The 22,634-nt window shown below is 28.0% G+C and overlaps 4 protein-coding genes across 4 annotated transcripts; 3 read left to right on the top strand and 1 right to left on the bottom strand.

Annotated features, from left to right (window-relative positions):
- Nucleotides 1–1,142: 1,142 nt before the first annotated feature.
- LOC124939370 lies at nucleotides 1,143–7,664 on the top strand. Its single transcript, XM_047479850.1, has 6 exons — nucleotides 1,143–1,378; nucleotides 6,175–6,201; nucleotides 6,292–6,414; nucleotides 6,490–6,739; nucleotides 6,809–6,883; nucleotides 7,086–7,664. Exons 1-6 carry the CDS (start codon nucleotides 1,143–1,145, stop codon nucleotides 7,662–7,664), a joined length of 1,290 nt encoding a protein of 429 aa, XP_047335806.1.
- Nucleotides 7,665–10,132: 2,468 nt separating this feature from the next.
- Nucleotides 10,133–11,002, top strand: LOC124939371 (cocosin 1-like). Its single transcript, XM_047479851.1, has 3 exons — nucleotides 10,133–10,463; nucleotides 10,569–10,798; nucleotides 10,883–11,002. Exons 1-3 carry the CDS (start codon nucleotides 10,133–10,135, stop codon nucleotides 11,000–11,002), a joined length of 681 nt encoding a protein of 226 aa, XP_047335807.1.
- A 53-nt stretch (nucleotides 11,003–11,055) lies between these two features.
- Nucleotides 11,056–12,285, top strand: LOC124939372 (13S globulin basic chain-like). Its single transcript, XM_047479852.1, has 3 exons — nucleotides 11,056–11,192; nucleotides 11,246–11,582; nucleotides 11,896–12,285. Exons 1-3 carry the CDS (start codon nucleotides 11,056–11,058, stop codon nucleotides 12,283–12,285), a joined length of 864 nt encoding a protein of 287 aa, XP_047335808.1.
- Nucleotides 12,286–13,633: 1,348 nt separating this feature from the next.
- On the bottom strand, nucleotides 13,634–15,288 carry LOC124939925 (transcription factor MYB30-like). The gene is made up of 3 exons (XM_047480389.1): nucleotides 15,056–15,288; nucleotides 14,830–14,959; nucleotides 13,634–14,340 (listed from the first exon to the last, which is right to left on the bottom strand). Exons 1-3 carry the CDS (start codon nucleotides 15,189–15,191, stop codon nucleotides 13,830–13,832), a joined length of 777 nt encoding a protein of 258 aa, XP_047336345.1. The 5' UTR covers nucleotides 15,192–15,288; the 3' UTR covers nucleotides 13,634–13,829.
- Between the last annotated feature and the right edge of the window lie 7,346 nt (nucleotides 15,289–22,634).

Genomic DNA, 22,634 nt, shown 5'->3' on the forward strand with positions numbered 1-22,634 from the left:
TCAACCAATCATTACTTTTTTCTCTTTTTAGGTTATTCAAATAACCCCAATCCGAACAAACTCTTATAAAACAAAACAAAACACTAGTGATATGATATTACAAATTTTCAATTATTCTTACCCATCACACATTTTCTTAAAGTATTCCAACTATATTTGATAATTTGAAACGCATATAACTCGAAAAAATAGTCAATTTAATATATTAATACGTACAAATTGATAATTTAGAAAACAAAATTATGTCGTTTTGAAATTCTGTAAAAAATAAATTTCAAATTTATCTCTATTTGAATTTTTTCAAATCTTTTCTTAGATATACATATTTTAGTCTTCCAAACCACCTCCAACAAATTAAAATAGGTAAATTTAGAAAAAATGCTCAATTCAAAACATCTACAAATATCACTTTATTTATAAGCGTATCAAATTAATTGAAAATGAAAATGACATGTTATAATAAGACAAATGTTTTGTCATTCTTTTTAAAAAAAACTTTAAATTATTAAAATTTGGATAGTTCAAACTAATTGACCCAATTCGATTCTCAAATAGCATATGGACCTTCTATAATATATAGGTCTTAAAGTTGTGTTTTGATCGAGCAAAGCTGATAAATTTTGAGTTTATATGTTGATTTAGATGCAATAATATTTTAAAACATAATTTTTTTTGGTCTATGAATCGGTTCTTTCATAATTTAAAACAAAGTTCTTTAATGAGATGAAGAATGTGGCTAGTCTTTGGGATTACCAATCGTTTTTACGGACGACATGAACGAAGTTAGATTCCCGTCTGAAAGAAAATAGGCCAATAGACATAACAGCCTAATGCGCGAGTTCTCAGAGATAATTGAAGAACTTGAACCGATCGATTTACCTTTAGAAGGTGGCCAATTCACCTTTAGGAGAGGTAATGATAATGAGGGTCGCGTTCATTCTCGTATCAACAAATTTATAATTAGTGAATCAATCTTTTAAGGATTTTCTGATATATTTAAAAAGTTCATTCAATGAAGTTGTTCAGATCACCGACCGATCTTGATGGAACACCGAAAGATGGAGAGAACATGTCGACAATTTAGATTCGAAAATAAATAGTTGATCAAAAATGACTTTATACCGCGTGTGCAATCATGGTGGATGAATCAGTCATCATTTGGTTCTCCATCGAGTAATCTCTTTGTGAACTTAAGGAATTTACGTAAGTTTCTCAAAAGTTGGTTCGTGAGAGATCGTGCTCTATTTTGTGCTAAAATAAATGACTTGTATAATGAAATTAATGTTGTTGACGAGGATGAGGAGATTCGTGAACTCTCCGCTAAGGAGGTTAATTCTCGGATTCACATTGTTAGCAAGTTACTCGATATGTGTAAGGAGTAAGGAATTGATGCACACGAGCTACATGGTTAAGAGTCGCAAATAGAAACATCAAGTTTTCCATGAGATCTTTAACACGCAAACAAGAAATAATGTGATTAATTTGATCTCGAACGAGGGGGAAGTTCATGATAGTGAACCTGAAATATCTACGAGTATTGTCAAATTATATAAGAAATTATATAAGGGTTTATTTAAGAATCCATTTAAGATTACACCTACATTGAATTGAATGATAAATATTTTATTCAATTAGTACAACGTAAAAAGATATGTTGGAGGCTCGTTTTACTTTAGAGGAGTTTGAAGAGGCCATTAAGGGGTGTGGAAGTGATAAAGCGTTGTGATACAACGGGTTTACTTAATTTTTTTAAGAAGGCTTAGGGCATGCTTGGTACGTGGTTTTTGTACTCGGTTTTTGTACTCAGGAATGGGAAAGAGAATGAAATGAGATGTTTGGTTGGTGGTTTTGATTCTAGGATATTGATTTGATTCCAAAATGCAAATTGCTTTTCCCACCCCTCCCATATTCCCACCCCCGCTTAACTCCTTAATTAATTTTAAAATGACTTATTTATCCCTACCACCTTTATATATTTACACATTTCTTATTTTATTTATTTTATTTTATTTTATTATTGAGTGTTTTTATTAAATATAATTAATTAATTAATTTTTAATATTTTTTAACTTTATTTATTTAATTAAAAATACAAAATATTATTATTTTTATATTATAATTATTTAAAATATATTAAATATTGAAATATATAATAATTTAATAAAATATAAATAATTAATATTTTATTATATTAATTATATATATATTAAAATACTTACAAAAATTATTTATCAAATAATAATTAATAATTAGTCTAATTATAATATTTTAATTAATAATATTATATATTAATAATTAGTCAATCATAATATTTTTAATTTTAATTAATAATATTATATATTAATAATTATTTCTAATTTTAATTAATAATATTATATATTAATAATTAGTCAAACATAATATTAATAATTATTAATATTTTTATAAATAAAATTATCTATTAAATAATAATTAATAATTAATATAATCATAATATTTTATTTAATAATATTATATATTAATAATTATTCAAACATAATATTTTTAATAATAAGTCTTAATAATATTATATATTAATAATTAATCAAACATAATATTTTTAATAATAAGTTTTCAACGGCGCCCTAAAATAAATAAAATAAGAAATGTAAATATATAAAGGTGGCAGGGTTAAATAAGTCATTTTAGAGTTGATTGAGGAGTGAGGGAGGGGGTGGGAAAAGCAGCTCCCGAAAATACTCAGGAATCATTCAATCCTCTCTAAATTGGGAGGAATGAATCTCATTCTAGAGCAATACACTTTCTCTCCCATTATCTTCACTCTCCTATTTTCTCTCTCATAATTATAATTATAATATTATATATATTTTATAATTATATTATACGTTATTTTATAATTAACATAATAATAAATTTTTATTTATTTATGAATAAATAATTTCAATTATTTAAATAATATTAAGGAATTATTTTAAATAAAATTTTGATAATAATTACAATAACTAATAATAATATAATTAATTTTAAATATTATGTATTAATAATAAAATTAAAATATAAAACTAAAAATAAAATAACAATTTTATATAAAAAAAGTATTAAAAAATTAAATATAAAATATTTTAATAAAAATTATTATTAAAAAAATTATACCATGTTATAATATATTATTAAATAAAATATTATATTTAATTTAAAATATATAATATTTGAAAGACTTTGTCTTATATTATTTATATTTAATAAATAATTATTTATTTATAATTAGTAAAAAATTAAAACATTACATTCAATATTATTTTTTTTGTTATAAGTATTTTTATTTTTATTTTTATTTTGAAAAATATAATTGATATGAAAAAATATTAGATGTTTATATTTTATTAAATTATGTCACTTAAATATTTTATATATTTTAAACAATTATGTTATAAAAATAATAATATTTTATATTTTTAATTTAATATAATAAAATTAAAATTAATCATAATTTTAATAACAAAATTATATTTATAACTTTTTTCTTATAAATCCAAACGTTATCAATGGGAATGAGAATAATTAAAACTCTTAACCAAACACTACACTTCTATCAATCATACCCATTCTCATTCCATACATCTATCAATCCCAATCCTATTCTCATTCCTTTATTTGAACCAAGCACACCCTTAGTCTTTCCTTAAAATCGGTATTATAGAAACAATTGGTCATTTTTCTTCATTTGATAAAAGATGAAACTCTACTTTGATATGTGTCATTCGTAAAGTTCTAGAAACTATTGATGTGAAGTTGTTTAGGCATATCAGTCTTGTTTCGTCATTCTATAAGATTTTTGCAAAATTTTGGCCAATAGGTTTCGGAGAGTGTTAGAGACTCTCATATCTAGTAATCAGATTTCGTTCATCAAATTTTTTCAAATCTATGATATAGTCAATGAGTGCATGGACTCAACTAATTCAAGAGGTAAAAAATTTATTTTTGTCAAGTTAGACATCGAAAAACTTATGATCATGTCAATTGGGAGTTTTTATTTGATATAATGGACAAAATGAGAATGGGTGCAAAATGGATTGTTGGATTAGATTTTGTCTCTCAACGGTCAAGTTTTTTATCATTATTAATGGGAGTTCTTAGGTATTTTTTGAGAGCTCTAAAGGGATCAGACATGATGATCCACTCTCTATTTTTTTGTTCGTCGTTGTTATGGAAACTCTCTAAAAAATGATGCCTTTCGTAGAAAATTCGGGACTCGTTCATGAAGTGAGTTGTGGGTCAAGAATATATCATTTTGCCACATCACATATTTTTTTCGCTGATGACACGCTTTACATGGTTCAAATTATCAATAGAATTTTTAAACACATTCGAGATATTTTATGGTTATTCGGTGCATGTTCCAGTCTTCAAGTTAATCTTAATAAGTCATACATTTTTTTTCAAATTTTGTTACAAATAGAAGAATGGTGAGGTTGACAATGTGCTGGGGTTCTGGTCTTCCGTCAACATATCTTGGTATACCATTAGGTACTAAATTACGATCTAAAGTCTATTATGATCCGATTATTACTAAAATGAAATGTAAACTGTCTAGATAGAAAAGTAAAATAATCTCGAAAGGATCGATTAATCCTCATTAGGAGTGTCTTGTCATTTGTGCCCACATATATGATGTCGTTATTCATTCTCCCTAAAAGTGTGGCGTAGAAAAATAGAGAGAATAATGTATAAATATCTATGGGGATCTTCTAACTCGTCATTTTTTCATCTAATTAGTTGTGATAAAGTTAAATGTTTTAAAGATAAAGAAAGTCTAAATATTCAAGATCTTATTTATTTTAATAAAACTCTTCTATCAAAATGGTGTAATAGATTTGCAATAAAGCCGAATAGTCTTTTGACATCGATAATCAGCTATAAACATGATAATGATTGGTCTAGTTGGTTCACCAAAATGTCTAATTATCCAGCAGAGTGTAGCATTTGTAGGATCATTTATTTCATGTGAAAAATTTTTCGTGAGCAGTCGAGATTCACTGTGGGGGGTGATTCTTCGATTAAATTTTATTGATATATGTAGAAATGTCACAGTTAATGACATGTTTGATCATTGGTCTAGTGGTTTTGATACCCGATTTAGATATAAAAGGAGATTAAACATTATGAAGATTTCGTCTCATAATAGAGTTTTACTTTTGGTATGACACAAACAAGTGTCACCGTCTGAACAAGACGTTATGCATTGACAAAATATAAATAGTTTTTATGTGGCGTATTGCTACAAGTTGTTCGCTAAGATGATTACATATAATTTTTTGTTGGAAAATTTTTTGGAAGTCAAAGATTCCATTCAAGATCTCGATTTTGGATGGAGCGTTATTCATGGTGAAATCTAACGGATGATATATGCATGAAATTTTTTGTATTATGGCTAGTTTTTGTGATATGCGTCACAAAAGTTGAATCGGTAACTCATTTACTTTTGCATTATCAAGAAATGACTAGTATTTTGAGTCTTTTATAGAGTATTACTGAGATTTATTGGGTGATGTCCGAGTCTTGTTCATATAAATTCTTTCTTTTATTCTTATATGATTTGATATTATTTTAAAAATTTATCAAATTAATTTTTTTTTTTATTTTAATTAAAAATATATAATAATGCTTATATTTACAAACATAAAATGATATCATACATAATTCGTTTCTGTAATATTGATCAATAATAACAAATGAATTTACACAATACAAATCTAATGGGTAAATTGATTTTTCATTTAGTTCTTGTATTAAATTTAGTCAATATTCGAAATAAATAAATAAATTATATGCTGTGTTGTTATTTAATTTAGAAGAATTGATAACAAAATTGTTATTTAATTTAATATTTGCCGCTTAAAGTGAATGCTTTCTTCATGGGAACTACAAAGGTCACTCTTTCCATCTTCCCATTTCTCAAACATCTTTTTAGCCACAAAAAAAAAACCATAATATCTTTCATTATAAACCCTAAACCCTGATAGTAGAAAACTTAGGGCAAAGAAAGGATCTTATTTTGATGGGATCACTCAATTTTCAACTGCAATTCTTGGAGAATCTCGTTTGGTGACCATATATGATATATTTCATCTTCTCTAGTCAATCATTTACTTTAAAAACATTCTCATATATATCTTTCATACATTGTGTTTGCAGGTCTTTATTTGCTATTGGGTATCCTATGTAAGTCTCTATCTGGCATTTCATTAATTAGGTTACTTATTAAGAACTGTTGAGATTAAACAAATGTGATGAATTAATCTATGTATGCAGATTAGCCTCTGTTAGGTCAATGGAAAACAACTCAAACAATGATATGCGCAAACTGGTTGCTTATTGGATCTTATTCTTTTTGTTCTCACTATTTGAACATGTTCTTGCCAAGATCATCCAATGGTAACTATTGTTTTAGTTTTAGTTATGATTTCTTTCACTCATCTCTTTACAAATTACAACCCAATCATGTACTAGGATTCCATTCTGGTTTTGCATCAAGCTAGGAACTGTCTGCTGGTTGGTATTACCTCAGTTCGAGCAAGCTTACTTTGTTTACTCTCATCACATTCAGCCCATTCTGTTTGAGATACTTTCTTTTATTAACAATTACTTGAAAAAGTCCATCAAAATGGTTCTTCTCAATAAGGCCATATTTTTAGCTATGGCAGAGGAGTTTTTGGAAGTTAATGGTTCTGAAGGTTTGGAGGATCTTATTGTAAGAAAAGTGAGTAATTTATGTTTTTATTTTTGTTCCATTGATATGTCTCTGACTTTGACTAATCTTCTTTTTAAGTTTCTGCATGATGAAAGGAAACCTAATGTTGAAAATGAAGCTCTCAATGTTGAAGGATTTGGGACAATTGTGCAGGTACTTGAACATCTCAATTTCTTACATTATCTATGAGTTAAAAGTAGGGTTTGTTTGTTTTTTTATTTTATTTTATTTTATTTGATTGATGATAGAAAAACTAGTGTGATTCCACCATCATTATTTCTGTTTCATTTTAAGATGTTTTAAGTAAGAATTGAATCGTGATTTTTTTGTTTTATTGTTCTTGTTATTGTTCTAGGACATTGTTACTTTGATTGAGGAACAAGAAAGAGCATTGCTAGAGTATAATAACCATGATGAAAAAGATGTTGCACAAATATCAAAATCAGTTGAAAAACATGACATAGATGAAGGTCCTAAAGAAGTTTATAGTTGTGGCATATGCCAAGTGAAGACGAGTAGTGAAATAACCTTGAATAGTCATTTTCAAGGGAAGAAGCACAAGGCGGTCTTAGCGGAAATGTTTAGGTTGGAGAAAAAGGAGTTGTCGTGCTCTTTGTGCAAGGTTGGGTGTTCAAGTAAGGCTAGTATCGAGGGGAAAAAACATGACATCGATGAAGGAGGCCATAAAGAGGGGAAAAAACATGACATCGATGAAGGAGGCCATAAAGAGGTTTATAGTTGCGGTCTATGCCAGGTGAAGACGAGTAGTGAAATGACCTTGAAAAGTCATTTTCAAGGGATGAAGCACAAGGTGGCCTTAACCGAAGTGTTTAAGTTGGAGAAAAAAGAGTTGTCGTGTTCATTGTGCAATGTTTGGTGTTCGAGTAAGGCAAGTATCCAGGCTCACCTAAGGGGAAAAAGCATTTGGACTTAGCATCTAAAGTTTGTCTACTTTAATTTTTCGTGAATTTGAATCTGATGTTATAAAATATTTTGTATATTATTACATCTTCCTTCTATGCAAACTTTTAAATATATTTATTTTACTTTTTTTATTAAAATAGTTTTGAAATATTAAAGTATAGTTTAAGCATATTGAAACAAATATTAGATAAGAAAAATTAACACAAATACAAGAAAGAAAATAAAAATGTATACATGACTACAAATAATACATCATAGACATATTTAAAAAAAAAAAATGTATACTACAATATGAATTCCATAAAAAAAAATTGAAAGTGATTTGATTATTGGGAATTTAAAAAAAAAAAATCTATATATTTAGTCATTTATTTTTCAATCTCTTCATTTATCAATTAAAAATCTTAAAATACTTTTATTTTAATTTTATAAAACTTCAATTTTAAATGTAAAAGAACGTTATAATGATTAAAATTCAAATATATAACTTTTTTTCATCAAATAACCAATAAAATTATTTTTATATTATAATTAGTGAATGAAATGTCTTAATTTTTAAATCATACGTTATGAAGAATTATTTAAAATCCAAGATTAAACAAACTATTAAAACTCAAAAAGGTTACTATGTGACTATGTCCTTTCCAATCTCGTCATCTCTCAAAATCTCAAGTATCGAACAAAATTCATTGCTTTAATCCATGAGATTGATAGTTTTATAAACAAAACTTATTTTCTTCCTTCTAGGGTGCTGATCGACATAAAGTTCCATTACTAGAGGATCGTAACTATACAAAAAGAGTTGTTGCGTCGACATTAAATTATCGGTAAAACCCTGACATAGTTATATCTCCGAAAGATGTTGGCCGGTTAAAATGCCGAATATATATGCCAGGTTTGGGTGAGGTCTGATAAGGATATGACCAGACCATCTTCGAGGGAAGAAGCACCATTCCATAGTGGAATATTTGGAAGAATTGGGATTATTTTGCTCTTTATGCAATATAAGTTGTTCAAGTTTGAATAATATGGAAGATCACCTTATTGGAAAATTGCATTTGGAAGAGTTGGCATAGGCCATAGGTTATTATTCATCGAGTTCTCTTATTTGAGAGGAATTATTTACATTTGATTGAAAGTTAAGACATTAATATTTTATGTTTTATTTTGTCTAAGTTGATCATGATGCATGGATTACAAATACAACAAGCAACTCTTATATAAAATTGTGTTTTTAATAAAAAGAAATATATATGCATACATATATATATATATATATATATATATATATATATATATATATATATATATATATATATAACCATTTTCGATTAACTAATGTTCATCCTATTTTTAATTTTTCATTACATTTTTTTAAGTATGGGATCGTGTCTTATTTTTTTTCCACCACTCAGATTTAAGTTGGTGTTATGTTTTATTCGATACGACATTCTATTTAGTTGAATTTGTCGTCTCGTATTTTTTTAATTTAAATAATACTATCAATTTTTAATTTTAGTGAGTCATTTGTTTTTTATACATATCTAATCGTGTTGATAATTTTTTGAGTTTCTGTCCTTCTTTGCAGTAAAAAAAGATATTTTTATCGGATTAAGAGTTTTTTTTAATAATTAGTTATTGGAATTATCTTGCCATTATCATTTGACTGAACTTTTTTTGGCGTTACATACAAATCCTCGAGCAAAATCAAATTTATCGTTGCACAGATTTTTTGGTAGAGATTACTCCGACACCGCATACTAACATTTTGTAATCACGACCTTAAAGAAATTGCATATTTGTTGGCTGATTTTCATTAAAACCTCAATTACTTTTTATTATTTAAACATTAATGTTAGATTTATAATTTCTTATTTGATTTAATTAGAATTAATTCTTTATTAAAAAAATAAAAATAAAATATAATCTTTCATTTTTAAGAATATTTATGAATGCATGGCTCTTGTACCTCATCATCAACAAGTGTCAACAAATGTCAATTTTGCCCTCCAAAAACAGAAAAGAGCTGTCATAGCCTAATGCCTTTGCATCAAACCATCACCACATTCTTATTATCACTCATGTAGCCTTGTCAATTTAAAAAATATATATATATTCATTTTTTTTTCTAATTACACAATTATTAAATAATTATCATTCCATTACCATTATTTAACTATATCTTAAACTCACAAAAACCCATTTATAATTGAATATATATGAGATATATAAGTTAACTACTAAAATTATTCTCCAAAATTTATACAAAACACAAAACAATGAGCTAGTTTTTTAAAAAATGATATACAAACAAACATACACAAAAAATAGAGTTGTCAAAAGTAGAATAATAAACGTGTCTAATGACTCTAATATTCTAAGTTTACTACTTCTCAACTATAAATAAAGCATTACCCAAATAACCATTTCATATTATCTCCAATATCATAAATAACAACGATCAAGAATTCGATCAAAATGGCATTGCTTTCTCTAAGCATCTATCTTCTTCTTCTGCTCCAAATCTGCACTGCCGACATATTCAGCCCGCAGCAGCAACAATGGAAGAACTTCGCCGGCCCGCAGCGTCACCGTCTCCAGGCAAGAACTAGCTGCGACATCGACCGAATCAGCGCCCGCGAACCAAACCGTCGGATCCAGGCTGAGGCCGGTGAAACCCATGTCTGGGATCTTGAAAACGATGAGTTTCGATGTGCTGGTTTTGTCGCAATCAGACAGATTATTCAGTCACGTGGCCTACTATTGCCTTCTTACACTAATGTACCTCAAATCTTTTATGTCATACGAGGTATACATATATATATATGTTTTTCTTTTGAAAAGTCTTTCTTTTAAACTTGCAATAATTATAATGAGCATGTAGGAAGAGGTATCTAAGGGACTGTAATTCCAGGCTGCGTTGAGACATTCGAATCAGGTAGACATTTTGCTAGTTTTGGAGAGGAGAAGGAGAGGTTTTCGTCGGACAGGCATCAGAAGGTTCGAGAAATTCGACAAGGCGATGTCTTTGCAGTCTTACCTGGTATGACAACATGGGCATTTAACGACGGAGAGAACTCTCTCGAGATTGTTTCGCTTCTCGATCTTGGAAACAATGCCAACCAGCTCGATCTCCGAATTAGAGTAAGACATATATAAATCATCACGTACATCACATGAAGGTTTGTTTTTGTTCTTGCAAACTAACTATGTAATATTAATGATTAGAAATTCTTCTTGGCTGGAAAATCATTCTCCCACGACGAGGAAAAACGAAGAGGAGAGGAATGCCGTGGAGACCAATGCCAAGAAGCCGGAGATAGGGCATTTTCACGTGAAGAAGAATAGGCTCAGGCTAAGGGCGAGAGAGAGATGGAATTAACAGAGAAGTCGCTAGCTAGATGTCACCTTTTAGGTTGTCGATATTAGAAAGTGAACTGTCTGAGTTGTGGACAAATACGTTCTTTGCGACGAAGGGTCTGACGGTATGGGTGTTAACGAGGAAGGCACCGACGGAAAGGATCCCCGAGGAGAATCAGTAGGGGCCACATTTGAAGTGAAGGCCCCGCATTAGAAGGCCCCCGTGTTCAGGGGAATCGATAACCAATTTTTAGCTGATCTATTCAACGTGGATCTTGACACCGCGAGTAAGCTAGGCGGAGAGAACGACAACAGAGGTCATATCGTCCGAGTGGAGAAAAACTTCGAGGTGGTGTGCCCTAAGTACCAAGGAGAAGAACAAGAAAGAAGAAAAGACAATGGCATGGAAGAAACCATTTGCACCATGAAGATGAGGCAAAACATCAATAATCCCGCTCTTGCTGACGTGTACAACCCACGAGGCGGACACATCACCACTTTCAATTCTCATAGTTTCCCAATTCTCAACTCGGTTCGGCTCAGCGCTGAGAGAGTCGTTCTCTACCGGGTAAGATATGCTTTATTAACCAATATAGTTCAAGTGATAATAGTTTTGTTTAAAAGGATAATATTGACTATTGTGAAAAAATATATTTTCTAAGAGATTAGAATCTCCTTTCGATTTCACTAAAAAAAATCTAAGAAAATGTGTCATCTGAATTCTCATTAAAAACACCACGAAAGAAGTGTTAAGATCCGAAATGGCTAATGAGTACTGAGAACATGAGTTATTTATGTTATACCACTTAACTACGAGTCTTTCACATATCACTTTCATTATTTTTAAGTGAGAATCTAAAATTTTGCATGCATGCATGCAGAACGCGATCTTGGCTCCACACTGGACAATGAACGCTCACAGCATGATCTACATCCTCCGAGGAAGCGGTAGAATACAAATTGTGGGAAGCAAGGGAACCGTGTTCGATGAAAACGTTCAAGAAGGACAGATAGTTGTCGTGCCACAAAACTTTGCATCGATCAAGAAGGCTAGCGATGACGGTTTGGAATGGATCGCTTTCAAGACGAGCGCGAATGCAATAAGCAGCCCATTAACTGGGAGGTTGTCGGTCTTCCGAGGGATGCCAGTGGAAGTGCTGATGAACTCATATGGAATCTCGAGGGAGGAAGCGAGGAACTTGAAATTCAACCAAAGGGAGGTGAAGGTGTTTGGACCTGGATCTAAATCATCAAGATCAGACAGGGATTAGGGTTTAGTTTAATACTTATCCCATGTAATTTCCGTTGCCTTTTGGTTTAGAGTTGTGAAAAGAGTGAGACAAATTGAGAAGTTGTGGGTGGAATAAATGTTTTTTTCTCTCTATTTTTTATAAATATAATAAGCCACTGCTGGTGGTTTTTGCAAAAATGAGTCTCCATGATACTTATTTGATAGAAAATTGATTTTTATTAAATAACCAAAAATCTCTACTTAAATTTTCTTTTAATAAGTTAGACTATTTTTCTTAAAATCAAAATAAAGATAATAATTAACACCAAACTATAATGATATGACATAATTTGTTATAAACTAATGACACCACCCAAAAAGAAAATTGAAAATCAAGAAAAATGAAATCAAACACCATGAGCTTTGAATCTATTTAGATATCAACTCTTAATTACTTTAATATTGTCAACTTTGAATGATACTCAAAATTAATATTAGGACAAAATTATAAGTCTATCTTTCAAGTTTCGATTTTGCTTTCTTAATCATTTTTTTCAACGAGCTCCTAATGACAAAATAGATAACATTAATTTCGTATTCAATGTCATTTTCGGGTCGGCCCGAACCTTAGGATAAGCCCAATAAATCCATGGGCTATGATTGTGAGATAGCCCATTTAATAAAAATAAATAAATAATTTAATTAAATTAAATTTACTTAGTTTCTTAAATATAAAATAGATAAGCATAATAGTTCGAATTGAAATGAAATTTTTTATTTGATTATGGATTAGAATCTCACCATTAACAAAATTTTCACATTTTCTTAACTATGTACAAGTAGAGGGCCCAAAAAATTTTATATTTTCTTTTACTTGGGATTAAGGCAGCTCAAAACTCGATCGGCTGGCAGCAAATATTGGTTTCATTATATTTATTTTCATTGCAAGTTCCTTCAAGAAGTTCTTTAAAAAAATAGATAGGTGCCATCATCATGGAGTGCTTCAAGAAAGACTAATAACCCTAATAATGAACAAGGCCTAACTTTTAGATTATTATATATTATCATTTAGCAAACATAATCGATAAATATTTTATTTTTTTGCTACAAAATTTATTTCGTAGACAACATCGACATGTACATGTTATCGTTCCAAACCTAAAAAAAGATTTTTTCTTTTTAAACTCAATTTGCCTTTGAATTGTCATATTATTTTAAATGATATCAAATTAGGCTACAAAAAGTTGCAAATTTCAAGATTTAATGGATTCCACATAATGCAAACAAAGTTGCTTATTAATTAGATTACTTAATATAGAATATATGATTAATTTAATATGTGATGTTTATATAATACTAATCCTTTACTGCCGTGGATCACTTGCACCTTGTTTTTCCCGTCATTGAATAATTATAATTGCATGCTTTAATTACTTTGGATTTAGACAACTCAATTCATCCCACTTGCTATCATTAATTATTTAATTATTTGTTTTCTGCTGTTTTGTTAATTTACCCATATTTTTTTCTAATTAAAATACCAAAATCATTAAAAATTAAATAGAAAACAATTATGCCTCAAAACTATGGTAATTCCGGTGTTTCCCCAGCTTGTATAAACAAGTTGTACCAAAAATCCATGTCTTCCTCATCCCGATTAAAACTAAAATGATCATGTCCGTCGATAGTAGATAGCGGCGACGAGAAGTAAAGTTGCAAATCCTCGTCGAAAGGTCGAAAATCAGATTGCGCCACGGAATTGTCTGTGGGCGATAATTCGTCTGACCAGAAGCTCTCGTCGATTAATTCTGGGATTGTCAAGGTAATTTCATCCATTTTCTCGTCCTTTGTGTCCTTTGTTACCGAGGTGGAATTTGTTGCCGACGACGAAATTTCACTAGAAAAATCCTGATGTGAAATTGGGAGACCCCTAGCTGGACTTGTATTGAGTTCAGATTCAATCTTAGAAGAGGGTTCGGATTCGGGTTTGGGCATGGATCGGTAATTGTTGAGTTTTTTCTTCAAACTCGTGTGCCAAACATTTTTTATCTCGTTATCAGTACGACCCGGTAATTTAGCAGCAATGGCAGACCATCTGAGAAAAATAAAAACAAAATTTTTGTCACATATTGCACTAGCTAGTGACTTAATTAATTAATTGTGTACATATTATTATGATATGATCTTGATTAATCAAAACGCACTAACCAAAGAAGATATGAAACAATATATTATTCACACTTGCCGAGTAATTCCATTAATTTCCACAATTAATTAATTATGAAATTGTTTATCCCCCACTTGGTGTTATGTATAATAATGCGTGTATTTATTAAATTGCACAATTCCCCAAGAGAGATTAACAAAATGCTATAGGTGAATATTTTAATTTTATTTAATTATTATTTTCATTATATATTAAAAAAAATGCATGGCACTCAGCTTTGTTATCTCAATTTATCATATTACTTAATATATCATTTTTATTTTTGTTAAATAAAATCATGATAATTTGATTAAGAAGAGGGTTCTTAAATTCAAACTTGACCATAAATCAAAACTAAGATGTTACTAGGTATAGTACCTGTTGCCAAGCATGTCATGCAATTGAACAATTTTACTTTCTTCATCGAAAGTAAAATTGCCTCTTTTGATATCCGGTCGTAAATAATTAGTCCATCTCAGTCTGCAGCTCTTCCCACATCGCAATAATCCTATATATCACCAATAAAATGAAACTAAAATCAGTCTAAAGCTCTTAGAAAATAATCCATTGCCTTAAATCTATATAAACACAATCTAAAACTTACCAGCTTGTTTGGGTAAGGCGCGCCAATTGGCATGTCCGTGTTGTTGAATGTAGGAGACGAGGATCTTATCTTCGTCGGAAGTCCATGGCCCCCTTTTAAGACCCATGTTCTTCTCGCAACAAGGCGCTCTTCCCATCTCGTATCGATTGTAAAAATAATCACGAAGAACACTCTCGATTTGTCGATAGTTCTAGTTTGGTTATTGTATTAATAATTTTTTTGGGAGCTTGATCTTGAATCTGACCCAAGTAATGCTTAAATGAGTGGAATGGTGGTCTCTATTTATATCCTCAAAGATTACCCCACTTATCTATTGAATCATTGACTAGTCTAATTATTATTATTTTTTTTTTTATTTTTCATGTTTTATATCTCTCACGAATAATCATAATGTACGTACCTTTCAACCTTTTCTTTTTTATTTTATGCCTGCAGTTTCCCAGAAAGAGTATCTCCCTCTATTTTTATTTTTATTATTATTTTTATTATTAATAGTGGGTAGGACCAATTTGTATGTTACTTGACTAATATTTTGTAACGTTCATATCACATATGTGATCTACAAATTTTGGATACATAGTCAAAAAATTTAATTTTTTTATACTAGTTATGATATTATATTTTTATTTAATATAAGAGTATATTTGAATCCGGTCTTAATAATTAATATTGTAAAATATAATACAGACAAAAAAAATATATCAGGTGAAATATATTAGTCATTTAATTTAATATTATTTATTAAATAATTTATTTAATATTATATTTTAAATAGTTTATAAATATTTATTATTTTAATTTATAATATTATTGTATAACAAAAAAATAGTTTACATTATTTCAAAGAAATATATTTTAAATGAATAGAACTGAAATAAAATAAAAAAAAAGTTGAATTAAAATATATTAAGAAACTGAAAACAATTTATTTAAACAATATATATTTAACTTGTGTTTATTTTTAGAGGTAGTAAATAAGAGAGATTCAATCAAAGTTATGGGAAAATACCAATTACTTCAATAATAATGATATATCTCACTTTACTCATAATTTAGTAGTAAAATTCAAAAAATTTATGTAATATGTTCTTATTCACTAAAATAGACTTATTTTTTTAATTAAGTAACAATATAACAAATTTAAAGGTGATATCGATTGACAAATGGTACTAAAATCCAATTTATAAAAAACTAAAGGAACCCTTCTTATTCTTACCAATAAAAAGCCTGTGAATTTGTTGGAAACTATAGAACATTTTGAAGGAGCCTTTGCGACGAACAACATTTGATTCATCCAAGTCCTTCCATGTTTTCTAAAGCTTTGTTCTTCCTCTTCTTGTTGAAGTTGAAGAAACAACTGCAAAGTGCTTATTGATAATGGTGAAGATGTTCTTGTCAATCTTTAGTTAGCCGTTAAAAGGAGGTTTTTCGGGTAGAGTGAGTAAATGGGCAAATCGATCTGTTTTATCCGATTCATACTAAATACAAATTATATTTATTTAATTCGTAATTCAAATCATTATATTGATTAACCCATATTGAATTTGATTGAATCCACCAAAGTAGCTCAATGATAAACGTACGTTGACATAAAAGACCAAGAGATCACGGGTACAATTTCACTTGAAAGTGTTTTGAATGGAAACGAGTTGAATTTGGATTGAGTATAGTTTAGATAATCCAATTTTTTTTTGGCTAAGTACTGTTTATCACTTTTTTTTTAGTTTTTATAAATCACTTAATTCAACCTTATTAACTTTTTTAACAATACTTTTTTTTATTAATGAAAATTGTATTTTTATTTGGTTAATTTGGATAATTCTATTCCATTCCGAATTTAATTCAAACTGATTTCAATCTAATCGGATTTTAATCTTAACTGAAATAGTTAATTATCCAAATTAATATTTCGGAAATCAAATCGGTTTAAAAATGTTCCGCCATAACTTCGTGATAGGTTGTTTGAATAGTTGTTCTGACCCGTCAAGTGTCCAACGGAGCCATGGCCAAATCTTAATTTATTATTTTGCAAAAATAAGTAAATCTACAAGATAAATGAAGATATTTGTGGTTTAAGTCCATTAATAACAAAAGAATAATTATCCTATTGTTTTTTTTTTGTTAAACTATAATGTTGAACTTTCGATTTTCTTCAATTATCTAATAATTTAACTAGTATGATTCATAATATTATTATTACTATGTTTCTGATATTTATTCACGAAAGATGAAGTTAATAACCTCTCTCGAAAATCTAGAAAGTCAATAATATATATAATAATATATATGTCTATTATTATTTTAATGTTTTATAATTTATTTATTTCATTTTATTATTTTCTCTTATATTATGCTTGGACCTAAAAAAACTATTATACATTAATTTTTATTTAAAAAAAAAAACTATCAATTTTCAAAAGAAGACCAATTCCACATGTTTTCAAGAACAATCTCACATAACTGGTAATAATAATATTTTTGAAGAAACATAAGATTAATTAAATGAATATTAATTAAAAAAAAAATCAGCTATTTAAAAATGTCTTTACGTACATTTGCAGTTGTTAGTGGTGCAGTGATCATAATCTCATCAAATTCCTCTATCTGACGTAGTTTTATATTTTACCTAATCAAATATATATTTTTTTAATTCTTTTTTCTTTGTATAAGCCAATCAAAACATTTGATAGAAATTTAATTTGTCTAAAACAATATTGACTAATTCAGTTTGAAATATTTAATAACCAAAACACACACAAAAAAAAAAATATCATTTTACTTCTTATCTTATCCATTATATTATTAAATTTATTAATTAAAATATTTTTTATTTTATCATTATATTTAATACATTTTAAATATTTTTATAAAAAATAAATAAATAAATAATAATAATAAAATAAATTCATTGTTTTTTTTAAATAATATTATTTAAATAACCTAGATGATGCTAACTAGGCCTAAATGCTAGAGTTGGTAGAAAATCGGTATACCACCACTTGTGGTCTTCTATTTCTATATTACTTTTGTGCCCCCCTTTATAAATATATTTTATTGTATTTTATTAAAGATTTTGATTAAAACATTTAAAATTAAGTTAGAGATATATTTAAAAATTATAGTTATATCTAGATCCATGTAAACACAAATAAAAGACTCGTTCTAAATAGAGCAGTCAAAATCAAATACTTACATAGAGCAATGAATTCTTCCTCTATTTGGATTTTATTATTTTGAAAATAAATTTTAAAATCTTACTTAGCATTTTGGAAAAAGGTAAAAAGTATTATTAAACTTTTTTATAATTTTAAATTTAAGATAATAATATTTTACGATTTTATAAATTTATAAATAATTTTGATTTTGCGATTTTATATTAATATATATATATATATATATATATATATTTATGAATTAAAAAAAGTTATCATTGATTCAAATAAATAAATTAATATAATTAATTTTGTAAATATATATAACTTCTTTATAGTGTCATTTATTTATTTATTATTTAATTAATTGTATACTTAAATATATTTTTTGAAAATGATAAATATATAAAATAGTTAATTATATAAATATATATAAATAATAATATATAACTATTTTTTAAATAAAATTTGCCTAATTCGAAATAAAATCTCAATTTTACGAGTTTATAACTATTCATCGATTTTAACTATATTGTACCAAGAATTTGACATGTCCTATGATTAGGTCACAAAAGCGTTTCTTGTTGAACAACATGCATATCGGCTCCTATTAATAGATCGACCACATACATGCATGTATTGAGAGAATAATAACCATACATTAGTTCGAGTAGCTACGAATCTAAGAAAAGTTTGTCTAAGATTTTTAAATGGAAAGACACCTAATCAAGACATTAGTCATGAGTAGATATATTAGACAAAAAAATTTATAAAAATATCATCAATTTCTCAAAATCTATATGAGATATTGTGTTGTTGAGACTTACTTTTAACACCTAGATCTAAGGGGAAATCGAAAATGTTAAATTTTATCCATTATGAAATGTACGAATAGAGGTTGGAACAATCATTTCAAAAAGTTCATTGTGCTTATTGACTTCACTAGAGCAACTCGATTTCTCAACCGATGGCACATCTGGTTGGGAGCACACAAAACTCGAAGGGGGATGGGTAAATCCATTCCATGAGTCGGGTAGAGGCTAAAATTGTTGGGAATTGCGTGAGTAAGTTGGCTCTCTACCAATCTCATATTTTTTAAGTCATTAGTCCATTATAAGTTAACTGGTATTGGATAAATAAATATTGATTTGGAATAACCAAGCCATGTGAATGCGATCCCATGCAAAATATCTAGGTCTTAATCATGCATGACCACTCAATATTCAAAATACTTAAATGTAAGAAAACTCATATTATACTAGGGGCGCCTTATTCCTAGATTCCAAATACTCATTGACTAATTAAAGACAAATATTAAATTATTAGCAATATACTTGGCTGATGTAATTTCAAATAAATTAATCTCTACATTTTATTTTATTTTTAAATGTGAAAATTTTCATTAAACATTTAACAATGTGAATATCACCGACCAATCTCGATATTAATAAATGCAAATATATTTTCAAGATAAAGTAATAAAAATAAGCATCATTTTTAAGATCTCATGAATGAAATATTAAATGTATTACAATTAAGATAATCATATAGGGCTGTTAGATCCTATGTAATTATGATGTATGGAAACCCTATCACATTAATTAATTAGAGATTTATCATAATATGCCAAATCTCTTTATTGTTGTCCATACTTCGATGAATAAAATATCATTTAATTGGAAAATTCTAAATTTAAATTTCAACTTTTTAAATAGACCATTCTTATGAAATTTTAGCTGGATGCAACAATGCATGATTGGTCATTAATTGCTATTTGTTTATAGTGGTTTATGCCCCTATATATTTTGTGTGTCTATTACGATCTTGAATTTAGTCATCTCTTAGCCTTTGTTAGCAATCGATGTCCAGACTAATTTGATCCGTCCAATACAATTAATACTAATAAACAACCTAACATTTTCAATATAAATTTTACGATAATTACTCACATACCACAAACACAACGAAAGATAAAAAGGCTATATAAATATACATATTTGAGCTAAAATTGAGTGACAAGGAGATAACAACACAGTCTTTGGGAAAATTGTTATTTGAGAGGTTGAAAAAGAAGGAAAACTTTAGAAAATTGAATGCAGTAATCATATAAAAGACTACAAAGATTAGTATAAAATTGGAATTTACATGGAAGGTGAAAGTTTGAATATATATTTGGATTTTAGCTTATAGTCAAATAAAACTAGATATGTATTCTTAATAGCAATTATATCTAGTGTAATTGAAAATGACTTAATTTGTTTGATGTATGCCATTACTCTTTGTTCAATTAGTACATGCATAATTTAAATTTGAATGGATTTAAATTCAAATATTCCTCCCTCAGCTTGCTTGCAGCACTACTTAACATTATTTTCCTATTGATGGACAAAAGTTTAATAATATGTTCAAATAATCCAACTGTCCAATGAAAGCAACCCATCTTTAACATCTAAGTAAAAATGGGATCCAGACCTTATTCCATGCACACAAAGTCGGCCATGCCCCAGTCTTGATAGAAATAGTAGTGATTTTTTATTTTATTTTTCTAGATTTAATTTTAAAAAATTGACAATTTTAGTGAGATTTAAACTTATAATGACCAAACAAAAAATTTCGAATTTTATCTTAAACCACTGTAATACAATATTTTGCGTTTAAAAGTATAATAAATTTAATTAACTATCTAATATTTTTATTAAATGTGTTGTCTGGGGAGTGGGCTGCCCTACCCCGAGGGCTTGCTGGGCTCACGCCGAACTTATGCACCTGCATGGTTTCTAATCAAGAATAGTAGATAAGTTTTCTAGGATTGACATGTTATACTAGTAATAAAAGGATATATAGACTCTTTAAGAAACTGAAATGAGAGTGTTTTTTACCGATAATTTTAACAAGATCAGATAGGGAGGGCATGACTTGACATTACATAATTGGCTGGAAAAATGAAAAGGTGTAAAGAGAGACAGAAGAGAGAAATTTTATTATTTTATCAGTCAGATTTTGACACGTCATCTCTTTTTTCATTCGTCATATTCTCTTACCCTATCATTTCTATTTTAATATATATACTAATCAACGTTATTATTATAGTTGTATTTATTAGGTGTCATTTTATAAAGAAATGTTATAAACTGTATATAAATAAAATCATTCATTGATCCAATCGCCCTTGATATCTCTTCGTTACCTTTATATTTTCTCTTCATTAGAAAAAGTTAGGTTACATTTTTTTAATTTGTTAACAATAATATTTTGTCAATAAATGAATAGATTCAAAATTGTATTATATTTATTCAATTGGTTAATTGCTCCTAAAGTTATTAAATATTAATTAAATAATTAATTTAATTTTAAATTATTTAATTCAAATTATACATTTAAATCATATTTTAAGTTTGAATTTAGAAGTATTTAATTTGATTTTATTTATCTACCTTCTCATTTTTATTCATTAATAAAATTTATTAAACTAATTTAAAATTCCAACAGTATTATGAATCCATTTAATGAGAAAACTCCAAATGACAATGATGAAGCCGATACCATCTTCTAAAAATATGTGAAGGATGACACTAAATGATCTCAAAGTGATACCCGAGAAAATTTACTTAGAAAGTGCCTCAGTGCTTTCCTATAATATGAAGATAATATATTTTAAGATAATATATTTTAAGATATTATCATAATATGATAAATTATGATAATATCAATATTATATTAAGATGAGTTTCTTTTTAAGTACTGTTTCACCTCAGCATTCAATACCCATGGGATTCTACATCTTTGTTGATTTATCAATCAACACACTGTCAACCTATAACTAGATAGAGCTCACGAGTTTCTGAAGTTTGAAAAATACTTCATCAACATTTTAACATCTCGTCTTCAACCTCAAATTGTTCGAGTCTTTTCCATCTTGAGTTTGAGAAGGGATATTATAATATAAAGATAATATATTTGTAAGATATTATCATAATATAATAAATTGTAATAATATCAATATTATATTAGTTTTGTTATAAGTCTAATCTAATGTCTATATATTAGATATAACCTATGTAACTCTAAATAATCATTTAATACAATTCCTTATAAATAATCATTTAATACAATCCCTTATATTATTTTAATATGCTTGATGATCAATGTGCTCTTCTTACAACTGCGCCATTGTGGAAATATAGGGATGCAATTGGATTTTGCACATTTCCCTTGAAGAGGGGTAACTGAATTTTAGTATTGATTTGCATCTTGATAATGATATGGGCATGTAAGGTTCTAACGATATACGACTTATCATGGAGTCTTAACAACTCCCGATTGCTAATAGTCTACGTACCAAGAATGATAAGACCATGAGAATTGAGGAGACAGTAATTGAAAATTTATGTTGATGAGAATCTTAGTTTTACATTTGACAAAGCCAA

The sequence above is a fragment of the Impatiens glandulifera genome, chromosome 5 (genome assembly GCF_907164915.1).
Source record: "Impatiens glandulifera chromosome 5, dImpGla2.1, whole genome shotgun sequence".
Taxonomy (NCBI): domain Eukaryota; kingdom Viridiplantae; phylum Streptophyta; class Magnoliopsida; order Ericales; family Balsaminaceae; genus Impatiens; species Impatiens glandulifera.